At 44.2% G+C, this 14,805-nt stretch overlaps 1 protein-coding gene across 1 annotated transcript in view; it reads right to left on the bottom strand.

The window, feature by feature from the left end:
- Positions 1 to 3,177: 3,177 nt before the first annotated feature.
- gmps (guanine monophosphate synthase) overlaps positions 3,178 to 14,805 on the bottom strand; it is a 37,874-nt gene continuing 26,246 nt past the window's right edge. The window contains exons 18-25 of the mRNA XM_063204566.1: positions 14,141 to 14,432; positions 13,049 to 13,243; positions 10,764 to 11,015; positions 9,750 to 10,190; positions 9,131 to 9,358; positions 7,624 to 7,747; positions 5,235 to 5,526; positions 3,178 to 4,027 (exon numbers count right to left, since the gene is read on the bottom strand). Coding sequence (XP_063060636.1) covers positions 3,178 to 4,027; positions 5,235 to 5,526; positions 7,624 to 7,747; positions 9,131 to 9,358; positions 9,750 to 10,190; positions 10,764 to 11,015; positions 13,049 to 13,243; positions 14,141 to 14,432 — 2,674 coding nt within the window. The remainder of the gene's footprint in view (positions 4,028 to 5,234; positions 5,527 to 7,623; positions 7,748 to 9,130; positions 9,359 to 9,749; positions 10,191 to 10,763; positions 11,016 to 13,048; positions 13,244 to 14,140; positions 14,433 to 14,805) is intronic.

Below are 14,805 nucleotides of genomic sequence, written 5' to 3'. Positions count from 1 at the left end.
AGTTTATGATTTTTCCTAATATTTGTGTTTCTTATTGTTGTTTCACAAAAAAACTATTCAAGATTAATTGAAATCTGACCTTTGTCTTATACTTCATTTAAATTCTTAACAATAAAGTAGCCTAAATGTGTAGCTTTGCTTCCAATCTGGCTTTATGGCCTCTGGTCTCCTTAAATTAGCCTATTTCACATTTTTTAACAAAGACAGTTCGTAAGTGTTCCTCAATATTTTTTTCGTTTATATCTGCCAGACAAAGAGGCTGTGAGGCTGATGTAGAACGTATTGTCAGTATTTGGGGGGGGGGGTGCAAAGGCCAGAGGAACACATTTACTATTGTCACTAAAGCTCTGAATAATTGACTGCTGAAATGAATTTAATGTGCCAACTGTGGTGCAAGACTGAGAAAGGTTTACTTTACGCAGATTTATGGCATAAGATTGGAGCTCTGTCTGCCCTCCTCAGGAGCCAGTGAAATTGTTAATTTATTAAAGTGAGACTTGTGGGACTTGAGACAATATTATTCACTTTAAGTGCTGCGCTGCCTGGGCAGGCAGTAACTCAGACTAATGTATTTGAATTGTTGAATATAGTTTTTCATCCCTCAGTGCGCTGTCAGCTCAACAGTACTTGCTCAGTAGTGTGCTTGTGTGGTTACAGGAGACTGGGAAAAGGTAGAGTCATGGACGGGCTGCCACCAAAGGGTCAAGGTATGGCTCCTACTAGTAAGTGTGTCACATATCAACATGAATTGCCTAACATTATTCATAACAAATGAAGACTGAAGATTGAACACTTTTATCCAGTACTCTCTTAAGTATTGTGATGGAGTGACCATCACTGGGGTTGTGGGTGTGTTCTGACTGTCATGGCAACGAGCCTGGCTCTTTGGTGTAGTGGTCAGAGCCCCAGTGTACTACCCCAGAAGGTCCGGGTTTGAGTCCCAGCTGAGCAACTCTATCCACCTTTGCTACAGTATCTTACAGTTATTTAGATATAGGATATTGGTTACATCTACAGTATGGAACTTGAACCCCAACATTCCGAATCTAAGCGTCAGGCCTAGCTCTGGGCGACGTACATGGTATGACTGAATGAATGAAGTGATTAAAGATATTTCTCAATATTATTTAATATACAATATTATTTAATATACACATGATACATCAAAAACACAGATGACACTAAAGAACATAAACTAGAATTTATTAGGTTAACTGCAGAAAAGCACACAAAAACACTATAACTAGATATCCATTCTCTCACCAAACAGTTGTCGAAGTCATGTTACATGACTGTGTAAACCGCACCAGTACAGGTAGGTTAATTTAATCTAGTCATGAAAATTCATTCGCCATCAACTATCAGCAGATAAATAATGCAACATAGGTGTGATAAATAATGTATGAATAAGAGAATTTAAGTGGACATTTATAACAGTCAAACGTCTTTTCAGGACAGCCTACAAGGTGAACTTCTGGTGAGCTGACAGCAATCCGGTGGTGCGGGTGTGGAGCCGAGTTCACGCTTATGCATTATAAAGCGTAAAATTAATTCGATACCAAGTAAGCGAATAATGTGCTAAGTATCTAATCTTACACTCCTGGTCATGTGCTTCACAGACATGGGGATTTCAGCATCAGAAAGTTCATTAAAAATCGTGCAATGTGCTTTACATTATCCAATCTACATATCTCATAATGTGTGTGATCAGATTGGGGTCAGGTGATCCCTTAAAATTGTTGGCTTCCTAATATATGGTGTCTACTTCAGAAAATCTCTACTTTTGCCTGCTAATGGAATAGTCTGTAAGAGTGCAGAGCCAATGAGCAGGCTTTGGATTCATGCCAGTTCAACAGATGTCTGATAGAGGGTGTTGAATGAACCACCAAATGATGTGAATAAAGTGCAGCGTGTCTGCAACATGGCTGATATGATGGGCTTGGGTTAGAGAGGCGGGGATGGTAAGCAGACACAGGGGCGCCGCTAAAAAAATTTGGCCCCATGAAAGGTTAACATTTTGGGCCCCTAAAATGACAAATTATGTTATCAGCATTCTTCCAGGGGCCCAGTCAGTGCTGTCGGGCCCTTAGAATCTGTAACACCTTCCACCCCCTCGCGGCACCCATGAGCAGACATGATGGAGATGGTGGTGATATTGACATCAGCAGTGCTGGCTTTGGTGGTGGTATGCGATGGGTGCCGGTGTTGAAGGAATAAAATGCACAGCAGTCTTTAAACATGGCTAATCTATTGGGCTTGGCTTAGAACAGGGGTGGGGAACCTGTCTCGAGGGCCGTCTTATCCAACATCATTTCAGTGCTATGCAATTTCACATGAAATATGGCATGTTTTGGAATTAAATGTTAGAATTTTTTAGGGGATCTAGTGAAGATTGGGTCTGTTGTAAAAGTGGCCACCTTCAATCTAGGCCTAAAGTGCAGGGGGAAATCCTGGTTTATCTATAGTATGAATGATTTAACAAATTTGAAGTGGCCCCTCAAATGAGAAAGGTTTCCCACCCCTGGATTAGAGAGGCTGGCATAGTTAGCAGCAATGTGGGCATCAATCATCATTCATTCCCGTGGTGGTGGCGTTGAGGTCAGTGTTGGTCTTCGTAGTATTGAGCGATGCAGAGGTGTCAGTGTTGGAGGCGTTCTTACCCTTATTGGCTGATCTAAGTCAGATGGGCATCCTCAGTCATTACGGACTGTGGAGATGGTGGTGATGGCATTGACGTCAGTGCTGCTGGTTGTGGTGGGGAAGGTGTCATTCGGGTATTATCATCAGTCATCATACGACAATGGAGATGGTGGTGGCATTGGCATCAGTGTTGGTTGTGGTGTGTACCAGTGTTGTGGGAGAAATCTTTGCAGGCATCATCCTCAGTCATCACAGCGCAATGGAGATGGTGATGGAGTTGATGTCTTTGCGGGAATCATCATCAGATCATCGCTCATCACAGACAGTGGAGATGGTGGTGGCGTTGACATCAGTGCTACTGGTGGTGGTGAGCGAGCCGGAGGTGCTGGTGTGGGAGGCGTCTTTGCGGGCATCATAATCAGTCATCAGTTATCACAGACAGTGGAGATGGTGGTGGCGTTGAATTCAGTGCTAGACATAATGTTTAAGGCAGAGGTACCAGTGTTGTGGGAGACGCCCTTGCAGGCAGCACCATCATCAGTCAGCAGAGACAGTGGAGATGGTGGTGGCGTTGACGTCAGTGCTGCTGGTGGTGAGCGAGGCGGAGGTGCTGGTGTCCTTGCCGCCCCCCTTGCCAGCGGCCCCCCCGCCGCCGCCCGGCCTCATCAGCTCCATGGTGTTCCTCTCGGGCTTGACCAGCAGCATATAGCACTTGGGCAGGAAGATGCAGGCCAGCAGGCCAAAGCTGGAGGCCAGGATGGCGAAGATCTGCACGGCCACCATGAACTTGCCGCGCGTGCTCAGGTAGGCCGGCACGAAGGAGATCCAGACGATGGCGAAGACCAGCATGCCGAAGGTGACGGACTTGGCCTCGCTGAAGTGGTCCTCCAGCTTGCGGGCGGTGAAGGCGAAGGCGAAGGCCAGCAGCGCCAGCAGGATGTCGTAGGCGAAGACGCAGCTGATGAAGACCACGTTGCCCGGGTCGCACTCCAGGATGATCTTGATGTTCTGCGAGGCCATGTTCTTCACCGGGTGTGGCGGCAGCAGACACAGCCACACCGTGCAGGCCACCGCCTGGATAAGTGTACACACCACCGCTATCGCCCTCTGGTGGGAGGGAAGGAGAGTGTCCACGTACGGCTTGGGGGCCGGCGGAGCTGCTGCTGCGGGTGCCGTCTGCACCACGTCTGGGCCTTGCTCTGAAGATTCGGCGGCGGCGGCAGCTGCAGCGGCGGCGGCTTTGGCTGCCTTGGCGGCCGCCTTGACTGCAGACCTGACCTGCTTGGCGGCACGCGCTCGGAGCATGAGGACGGCAGACTTGCCCATGATGGAGGAGAGGCAGAGGGCGAAGCCCAGAGCCAGGGCCACCTGGCTGGTCATGCAAGACCTGTGGAGTAAGTTATGTTAGAGTAAGTTAGTGGAGTAAGGTATCGGTTATCAGAGGTGTCAAAAGTAAAAGCAAAAGTACTTTTGTGGTGTAATTACAACACTAGCACATGGCATTACATAGCTGTTACACCATTTACACCATTGCACATAATGAGTTAGATAGACTGTGTTGCTACAGAAAAACACTGAAAACCTAACAAGGACCCACCACAAACTTGATCCAACCAGTGCAGAGTTAGCTGATCACAAGACAAGTACACAGGTATACTGGTTACTCAGATAAGTTACTTGTGTTGGAAGGAAACTGTGTTTCTTTTTTTTTACTTTTACTTTTACTTTTGACACCTCTGTCGGTTATGAGTCTGTGGAATAAATTACCAGGTAATATTAAGACAATCACTTGCTTAGATGGTCTTAAACGTGCTTTGAAAAGATGGCTTAGTGATCAGTCAGTGTAGGACTTGCACGATTGTAGTACATAAATACACCATTACTGTGACGTGTATGCCTTCTATGCAATTTTGTTTTACAATATTAATTATGGCATAGTATCACTATTGGAAATAAGCTTTCAAGCTTTATTGTATAATCCTGCATCTCTGTTTATTTTCTTTCAGTGTAGACCCAAAATGCACAATTTCCCACCAGTGTAACACTGTAGTGGTCATTGAACAGGTAACAGTACTATGACATAACACAGGGCCTTTCATAATGCCTTTCAACTGGGTCATTGTCAAATTTATTATAACACAGTGTCTTAATGGCTTAAGTACTGTATGTGGGGCAGTTTATTTGGAAGTAAATTATGTACTTACTTTAATGTAAGAATTAAGAATGTCAAATCAAATCATTAATTCTTTCATTCGTTTGTTCGTTCGTTCATTCGTTCGTTCATTCATTCATTCATTCATTCATTCATTCATTCATTCATTCATTCATTCATTCATCCATTCATTCATTCATTCATTTGTTTGTTCATTAACTAATAATTCATTAATTCATTCATCCATTCATTCATTCATTCATTCATTCGTTCGTTCATTAATTAATAATTCATGAATTAATTCATTCATTCATTCATTCATTCACCAGTGTTGGAGCTCTCGGAGGAAGACAAGATAACCGAGTCATATATTTACTTTTACATGTATATAACAAATGAGAATGTCAAATAAATATCTCAATTCATTCATTCACTCACTTACCAGTGCTGTGGCTCCCCGAGGAAGACGATGGAGCAGAGGAAGGTGACCACCAGGCCGAAGAGAAGGAAGAAGCTGAGCAGGGGGTCGTTGACCTGCACCATGGGCGTGCTCAGGTGCGCCAGGAACACCACGCCGATCACGATGGTCACCAGCGCCCCAAACGCGGAGATCACGATCAGCGTGATACCCAGAGGCTCCCCGAAGTCCAGGAACTCGATGGTCTTCGGCACACAGGTGTCGCGATTGGCATTGGACCAGTCGTCCTCACTGCACTGGATACACGCTCTGGCATCTGGAAGGAGTGGTACAGAGTAGAGTAGAGTAGAGTAGAGTAGAGTAGAGTAGAGTAGAATAGAGTAGAGTAGAGTAGAGTAGAGTAGAGTAGGGTAGAGAAGAGTAGGGTAGAGAAGAGTAGAGTAGAATAGAGTAGGGTAGAGAAGAGTGGTGTAGAGTAGAGTAGAGTAGGGTTGAGTAGAGTAGAGCAGAGTAGAGTAGAGTAGAGTAGAGTAGAGTAGAGTTGAGTAGAGTAGAGTATAGTAGAGTAGAGTAGAGTAGGTACAGAGTAGAGTAGAGTAGAGTAGAGTACAGTAGAGTAGAGTACAGTAGAGTAGAGTAGAGTAGAGTAGGTACAGAGTAGAGTAGAGTAGAGTAGAGCAGAGTACAGTAGAGTAGAGTAGAGTAGAGTAGAGTAGAGTAGAGTAGAGTAGAGTAGAGTAGGGTAGGGTAGAGTAGAGTAGAGTAAGGTTGAGTAGAGTAGAGTAGGGTTGAGTAGAGTAGGGTTGAGTAGAGTAGAGTTGAGTAGAGTAGAGTAGAGTAGAGTAGAGTACAGTAGAGTAGAGTACAGTAGAGTAGAGTAGAGTAGAGTAGGTACAGAGTAGAGTAGAGTAGAGTAGAGCAGAGTACAGTAGAGTAGAGTAGAGTAGAGTAGAGTAGAGTAGAGTAGAGTAGAGTAGAGTAGAGTAGAGTAGGGTAGGGTAGAGTAGAGTAGAGTAAGGTTGAGTAGAGTAGAGTAGGGTTGAGTAGAGTAGGGTTGAGTAGAGTAGGGTTGAGTAGAGTAGAGTTGAGTAGAGTAGAGTAGAGTAGAGTAGAGAAGAGTAGGGTTGAGTAGAGTAGAGTTGAGTAGAGTAGAGTAGGGTTGAGTAGAGTAGAGTTGAGTAGAGTAGAGTAGAGTAGGGTTGAGTACAGAAGAGTAGAGTAGAGTAGGGTTGAGTAGAGTAGAGTTGAGTAGAGTAGAGTAGAGTAGGGTTGAGTACAGAAGAGTAGAGTAGAGCAGAGTAGAGTAGAGTAGAGTAGGGTTGAGTAGAGTAGGGTTCTACTGAAATCAAGGTGGCCTAGCAATTTACACGTAATAGGCTATGCGTTGCACAATTAAACCCATTGCATACACCTGCTAACATATGAGACAGATCAAGCGTCTAACGCCCATCTAGATACATACAAACATCCACTGAAAAAAGAGGGGCAACGGGGCACCTGAGAGAGTAAAGACGTTACAAAATAATTATGTGGGGGTTGACAAGTCAGGCTCAGAGGTTGAGCTAAGGGTGCCTGTTGAAGGAGCTGGGTTTGACACATGATAGGGTGTGTAGGGGGGTACAGTATGTATGTTTGTGTTGACTATGTTTGTGAGTCCACTTGGTGCTTGGCCACAGCTGCTGCCCTGTATCGGGTGTATGACTTCACACAGCGCAGCACACAGTTCTCATGGTGGAACGGAACATACATGACCGGGACCAGGACATTAACATGATTGCAGCCATAGGCTTAAGTATGGCAAGTATATACATGCTCTCTCTCTCTCTCACACTCTCTCTCTCTCACACTCTCTCTCTCACACTCTCTCTCTCTCTCTCTCTCTCTCTCTCTCTCTCTCTCTCTCTCTCACACGCGCGCACGCATGCTCAATGTGCATAACAAACAAATACCAACTTGACTCAATATACTCAAATATACAGTACTTAATTAATGTTATCTTGTAGTACATGCAAATAAATTCGTATTGGATATGTAGAAGTGTCATGCTCCCTTTTTTGAGTCCCCTCCCTATGAGACATTGGTCTGTGCAGAGGCGACTAGGATCAGCTGGGGCTCTCAGGCGAAATTCAAAGAAATGAACATTGGAAACAAAAACGCCAATACTGTAGTAAAATTTGAGCTGTTATTCACCATCTGGGCCTGGGCTTGGGGGCCCCAAGCGGTTGCCTGCCCAGCCTGGTCACAAGATGTGCCTCTGGGTCTGTGCAGGAGTTACCTGAGGTGTACTTAACCTCATCTTGCAGTGCATGCAAATACATTTGTATTGGATATGTCATAATCATGTCATAATGTCATAATCCCTTTTTTGAGTCACTTGCCTATGAGACATTGGTCTGTGCAGGAGTTACTGTACCTGAGGTGTTACTGATCTCTCCGTCGGCACAGGGGATGCAGTCGAAGCAGCACACCGGCTCCCCCTGTCTGATGCCTTTCCTGGTGCCCGGCTGGCAGATCTCACTGCACACGGAGCGCGGTACCTACAACACACCAGCAGAGGTCGCCACAACACCAATGAATGCAGAGCCGTTTAATCATAGAGGTAGAAAATAACACTAGAGAGGACATGGCAATTCACGACAGCACTGGGAAGTGGCACATGGCGCCTCCCATTGTCTGTAGGTAGTGTAGGCACCTTCAGTCAATTCAAGTCAATGGAGAACACGCCCACCTCTGTTAAAAAATGGACTAAAACTGTGTGTATATGAAGTAACCCATTAATCAAAGACCAGATTTGAAATGTCAGGATAAATGTCTACTTAAATCATATGAGTCGATAAAATACATCTAAAAATCGAATTATATTAATTCTGTACATATTTAGCAACACACTTCAACTACTGTCCTTGTAGAGTGTGTTGATGGACATTTTCACATTATTAAGCCACTTTTTGACAGCGGTGAGCCTCCTTCTCCATTCATTCCATTTATCAGACCTACCTACAGATAATGGCCGCCACAGATTGCCGTCAGAAGGGGGGCGGGGTCACCTCTAGTGTTATTTTCTACCTCTATGCGTTTAATGCACAGCGCTCAGTTCTCGTAGAGGGCTTTGAGTTGAATGAAACGAGTCACGTTCTGTGACATTAATATCTGCACATGCACAGCCAATGCAGTAAGCGTTTCACCATAGTTAATGATTGGTCGAGACAAAACGTACATGATGCTTTATCTGTGCAAAATGACAATTATCAGCATGAAGTCAGTATTACTGTACTGTCATAATTGATCTTGTTTCTGAAGAATGATAATATTATGTAGAATGGTCATTCAATTAGTGTAATGAATGTGTTGGCTGTGAAGATTAGCCACCATATTAGTGTTGGCAGTGGCACACAGTCACGCAGGCAGCCAAGACAATCTGCAGTAATGTAGGGTCTGAGTTCTAATTCAGAAATTCAGAGCGAAAAGTGCCATTAACGACATTATGTACCTAAATTACATTCCTCTCACACCGTGTTAATCTATTTCAGAATGAGAGCATGCTGTGTGTTGTATTATTTATTGTGTTATTATGTTATGTGTTATGTTATGTGTTATTTTATTGTTCTGTGTTATTGTGAATATTATTGTGTTTGTGTTTGTGTGTGTGTGTGTGTGTGTGTGTGTGTGTGTGTGTGTGTGTGTGTGTGTGTGTGTGTGTGTGTGTGTGTGTGTGTGTGTGTGTGTGTGTGTGTGTGCACTTTCTCACATGAGCCCCGGACAATTGGCACAGTGCGGCAGCCTCCAGAGCTGGTGTAAATGTGAGAATGCGTTTTGTATGTGTATTTTGAAAACGCTTTGAGCCAACGTCTTAGTTGTGATATTGCACTATATAAATGCATATTGTGTATTGTATTGTATTGTATTATTTCTCCACTTGCCTCCAGGTTGCCATTGTACCAGATGATGGAGGCGTTGTTGATGGTCATCTTGGCCGCGTCCGGTGCTGAGCTGTTGTAGAATCCAATAGGCACATAGGTGACCTCTCCATCCCCGTTCAGCTGCCAGTTGATGATCTCGTACAAGCCGTCCACGCCTCCGTCTTTAAACTGGAACTTCTCACCCGTGTGAGGGACTTCGAAATGGACGTTTTTCAGGTAGTACATCAACTTTGGAGAGAAAAAGAAAAAGTTCATTCAAAACACATGGAATACAATCATAGATGATGCTGTGCAACTGATTACAAGATGGAAATGCTGTATTTGTTTCAGTGAATCTTGCTGCATTCTGAGCAACAGAAATTTGTCAAAGGCAGACCTAGCTCACATAAAGTACTGGCGTCTATCAAACAACATACAACTACGTACCTAGAGAATACAGTCACTATGTGAAACAAAGTCAAAGAGTCTGGTCCATCAAAACTGGCTTGGCTTCTACTATTTAACCAGACAGTTGCCAATACTATTCCATTTACCCAAGCCTGGACTAGCCATACTCTACTCCTCACTTCTTAACCAATCATGTTTGGCCATCTTTACATCAGCCCTGATTGTCACCTACCTGCCAAGGTTCAAAGTTGTTTATGTCAGCGCAGGTGCCATTCTCGAAGGGCCCTCGACCAGGCTCGCAGTCCTCCAGATTATGCAGGGCATGGGCCACAGCGTACACTGACTTGTAGACACTGTAGGTGAGCCTGAGCTGCGACACATCTGTGTAGGTGTTGTTGAGCCGCTGTAGGGACTCCTGGCCCGAGCACAGGCCCTCCGGCACGGCTCTGGCCACCGCCCGGGCCGCAGTCGTATTACCGGACTCCTGCGCGGCCAACGCTGCCCTGGCTTTAGCGTTCCTCAGAGCACGCCCGTAGTCCAGCGTGCAGTTGAAGGCCCGCTCCCAGAACTCCTCAGCTAGCGGGTGGTCATATGGGTCCATCTCCAGCAGATGGCGCTGCAGGCCCGGGATGTCGGCGCGGTGCAGGCCGAAGCCCAGTGTGCCTCCCAGCACCTTTTCAAAGATAAAGTCAGTCAGAGGAGTTTTACCATAACCTTTGTTAGTCAAGGTGGGTGGAGGTTTAGCTGATATAACAGACCAGTCACTACCATGATTAGGTATGCTTTATACAGTATATATTCTGCAGTTTCATATGAAATATGATATGTAAGGTCCCACACAAGACTCCACATCTGCTTTGAGGTTCAGAGGATTTATAACTTAAGACTTTTACAAAGCAAAACCCTTTAAATAAAAAGACTTAAATACCATATTACACTACTATAACATTACACAGAGTCTAAAGTAATACATTACAACTTGGTCATTGCCATTTTGGAAACAAAAAAACGTATAAAAGCGGCCGTGTCCTTTGACCCATGAAAAGTCTGAACTGGCCCTACCGTGGCGCAAACGGTAGGGCACTCGTCTGCTACACGGCTGACCCGGGTTCCATTCCGGCGTTTGTCGTCCCTTCCCTGTCTCTCTCTACCCACTCGTTTCCTGTCTCTCTCATACTGTCCAAACATAAAATAAAGTCTAAAAAGAACAAAAAAAAACCTTTTTAAATAAAGTCTGAGCCAGCACCTGCTGCACGCCCGGGTAGCGTGCGATGGCGGCCGAGGTGACCCAGGCCTCGCTGGCGATCCAGGTGACGTTGGTGACGTTCTGCCTGAGTAGCTCCTCCAGCAGCGGGCCCAGGTCCACGTCGGAGGAGAAGACCAGCACGATCTTGGCCGTGGACTCCACCACCGTCTGCACGATGCGCTGGATGGCCTCTGGAGAGCCCGACTTGGGGAGAGTCTCGGAGAAGGAGATGCACACGCCCGCCTCCTCCACCTCAGAAGCAATAGCGGAATGGACATGAACATTTGTTTATTTGATAGGAACCATGCATATCGATAAACATTGGCCTTGTTTACATGAGACATTTAATTCAGAATTACAGTAACTCAGTTTAATTCTGAATAAATCTTAATTCCGCATTGAAAACGTCATGTAAACACCTCAGAATTTGAAATCAAATGAAAGTTCAATGTAAACTCGACGGAACTATTTAATTCAGAATTATTGATTCGGAATTAAAAATGTCATGTAGACGTGGCCACTGTAGCATAGAAAAATATGTCAGAACTAGATTGCGTTCTCACAGAAAATGCTGGAAGCGGGCTTGCCTTTTGGGGCAGAGATGAGCAGTTTTATTTTTGATACCTGTATCTCTATCCCTAAATTAAAAACAAACTACTATTGAGAAAACAAAGCTAAAAGAAGTGTTGGAAAAAATCCATCCACCCAGTCAGAAGTTATGGGCCAAACAATTCAGCCTTCTTGGATTCAGCCATCTTGAAAGTGTTGTAACTCCGCGTTTTGGGGATATACTAAATGACATACATGGTATTTTAAATTGGCTAAGGAACATTGCATATGATATAAATTTGAAAATCAACATGGGTCCGAGTAGAATTCGAACTCACATCCTCCATATCTCTAATCCAGCACCTTTGCCATTGATACTAAATGACATACATGTAGGGGTGGGCGATATGACGATATTATATCGTGAATCGCGATATTGAGTAAAATATCGTCTCGAATCTGCCAAAGTGGAGAAATCGTATAGATCGTCTTGCAGTGAGGATGTTTATTATCAGTATCAGAGTGACGTTTTCTCACTTGTGTTGTTGTCTTCACTTTATTATTCCATATTATTGTATTCCAATTGTACACTTTATGAGAGTATCATCAGTGTGTTAACATTTTATTGACTGCAAATTACAAATTGCAAGTATATGAAAGTTATTTTTTGTTGTTTTTATTTTTTTGGATGGAAGATCGTGATAAAATATCGAAATCGTGATTTCATGTTAAAAAATCGTGATACAACATTTTTGCCATATCGCCCATCCCTACATACATGGTATTTGAAGTTGGCTAAGGAACACTGCATATGATATAATTTTGAAAATAAACATGGGTCCGAGTGGGATTTGAACTCCCAACCTCCATATCTGTAATCCAGCACCTTTGCCATTGATACTAAATGACATACATGGTATTTTCAGTTGGCTAAGGAACACTGCATATGATATAATTTTGAAAATCAACATGGGTCCGAGTGGGATTCGAACTCACAACCTCCATATCTCTAATCCAGCACCATTGAGCCAAGCAGCTGGCTGTCACAAACATTCCAGCAAGACAATATCAGATTGCATTGAAGAGCTGAACAATAGACTTCTAGAACTGTAGTTGCAGGTGCTCGTTAAGAATAGAATGTTGAGAGAAAGTGACAGTTGAGATGGAACCCTATATTGGCTGCACCTGTTCTGATTGACTGCATGGCAGTTAGTATGGTGCTCTAAGGCAGAGGGCCGAATCAAAACTGCTTCTAGGTCTTTAGATAGCTGTTGTTAAAAAACTAAAAAGAATTGGCACATGTCCTGGTCACAGATTGGAGTCATACATGTGATCTTTCTAACAGTCTTTGAATGAAGTTTACAGGTTAAACGGTTCAGTCACAAATTCAGGAGGAGGTTCAGGAGGAGATCCATTTTCTATTTTTACTGCCCTGCACAAGAAAGCAACAAAGCAAACAAGCATAATAATAAACGTACTTAAAGATTACTAGAATCGGGCCTTGCTCTGCAAGCCCGCTTAATTAGCAAAATAGCTCTATTTGTCCTAACTTTGCTTAACTTAAGAAAATAAATAAATAATCCTACTTTGCATATGCACTTGTCCTTTGCACTTCGAATCTGCTAGTGATGTTGACTATAATTATGTCCTCGATTGTAAGTTGCTTTGGTTAAAAAGCATCTGCCAAACGTGTAATATGTAATATGTTATATGTAACGCAAATGTAATAAAAATACCTGCTCCTTGAACTCCTTGATGCCGTACTTGCCGTAGTCGTCGTCGGAGGCGATGGTGCCGACCCAGGTCCAGCCGAAGTGCAGCACCAGGCGCGCCATAGCTGCCGACTGGTGCACGTCACTGGGGATGGTGCGCAGGAAGGTGGGGAACTGGAATTGGCTCTCCAGCACCGAGCAGGAGGACGAGTAACTCACCTGAAAACAACAACAATATATGATATAATATCCCATTGTGTTATATTTTGTTATATAATTCTATTCTACTCTACTCTACTCTACTCTATTCTATTCTATTCTATTCAATTCAATTCAATTCTATTCTATTCTCTATCCTGTGTGTGTGAGATGCCCCATCACACTTGCGGTGTGTGTGTGTGTGTGTGTGTGTGTGTGTGTGTGTGTGTGTGTGTGTGTGTGTGTGTGTGTGTGTGTGTGTGTGTGTGTGTGTGTGTGTGTGTGTGTGTGTGTGTGTGTAGGTGTTGTGTTTCCTTGAGACCTTTACTATGGACTATTGATCACTGTAGTACCAGCTAGGCCTATCTAGTTCATGCCTGAGTATCTTTGCATCTGATAAATGTGTGTCTGTGGAAACGCATTGTTGAATTGTGGGCATAAATAAAGAAGTATAATGTGTTTGTGCGCGTGTACGTGTATGTGTATGTGCGTGTGCGCGCGCGTGTGTGTGTGTGTGTGTGTGTGTGTGTGTGTGTGTGTGTGTGTGTGTGTGTGCGTGCATGCATGTGTGTGCACATGTGCATGGCCTGCAATGTTTCAGATAGACCAGTTTCCTGTGTTAAAGGTGGAGTTGCAGGTTAACCATTTTTAGAAAATGTACAATTATGACATCACGTTGGGGGTTCCGCAGGCTCATAGGAGTCTATGTAGAACCTTAGAATCCTGGGGGAGTTCCCCCAACGTGATGTCACATCCTGCAATGCTGCTGTCTATGACTGTAACCATCTTTTTTTAGAAAGTGCGCTCAACTCCCAATTATTTCTTACAAGGTCAAGTTCATGTTTAGTAAAAACATTAAAACTGCAAGAATTTCATCCGGGAGTACAGCTTTTTCACTGAATATGACTGTAACTATACCTGAGGGAAGTAGTAGAGGCCCAGGATGCGAGCCGTGGCGATGGAGAGATCCGAGCCCCCCGCCCCCACCAGAGCAGCCAGCGGGGCCCCAGAGCCGCAGCGGTAGTTGGGCACGGCCTCGTCCTGGCCTGTCAGGTAGGTGAGGGTGCCCTCCACCGCCTTGGAGATGGTGAAGCAGGAGTCATAGATGACGTAGCCCAGGTCTGTCTTGGGCAGCAGGTCCGGACTCTTGTTTATCTCACTGATGGCGAACAGCATGGTCTGTGTCCAGCGGAAGGCACGGAAGTTGAATCTTGAGGAAGAATAAATGTTTCATGTGATTGGGGCAGAAAAAAACATTTATGGTTTCTCTGTATGTAAAATGACAGACTCAGTCAGTACAAATCCAGTGCCATAACTGTTTTTTATATAATCCTTATGCTTTAATAAGTATTTAGTAGAAGACTGATAATACAATCACTAGTCAACAAACTGGTTCAAACCCAGTGAAACAGGTGTGTTGGCTTTGGTATAACAACAGCCACCAGGTGGCGCCAAATTCATTACAGCAAAAGTAAAAGATTTGAGAGAGAATCAAATTGGAATGCATGACAAGTGCATCAAACTTGTCAGCCGTTTGATTAGCCACTCTGAGACTAATGAGGACTATAATTGGCTATACGTCA

Source organism: Engraulis encrasicolus, chromosome 8 (genome assembly GCF_034702125.1).
Source record: "Engraulis encrasicolus isolate BLACKSEA-1 chromosome 8, IST_EnEncr_1.0, whole genome shotgun sequence".
Lineage (NCBI taxonomy): Eukaryota > Metazoa > Chordata > Actinopteri > Clupeiformes > Engraulidae > Engraulis > Engraulis encrasicolus.
This window is presented reverse-complemented; position numbering and strand designations above follow the sequence as displayed.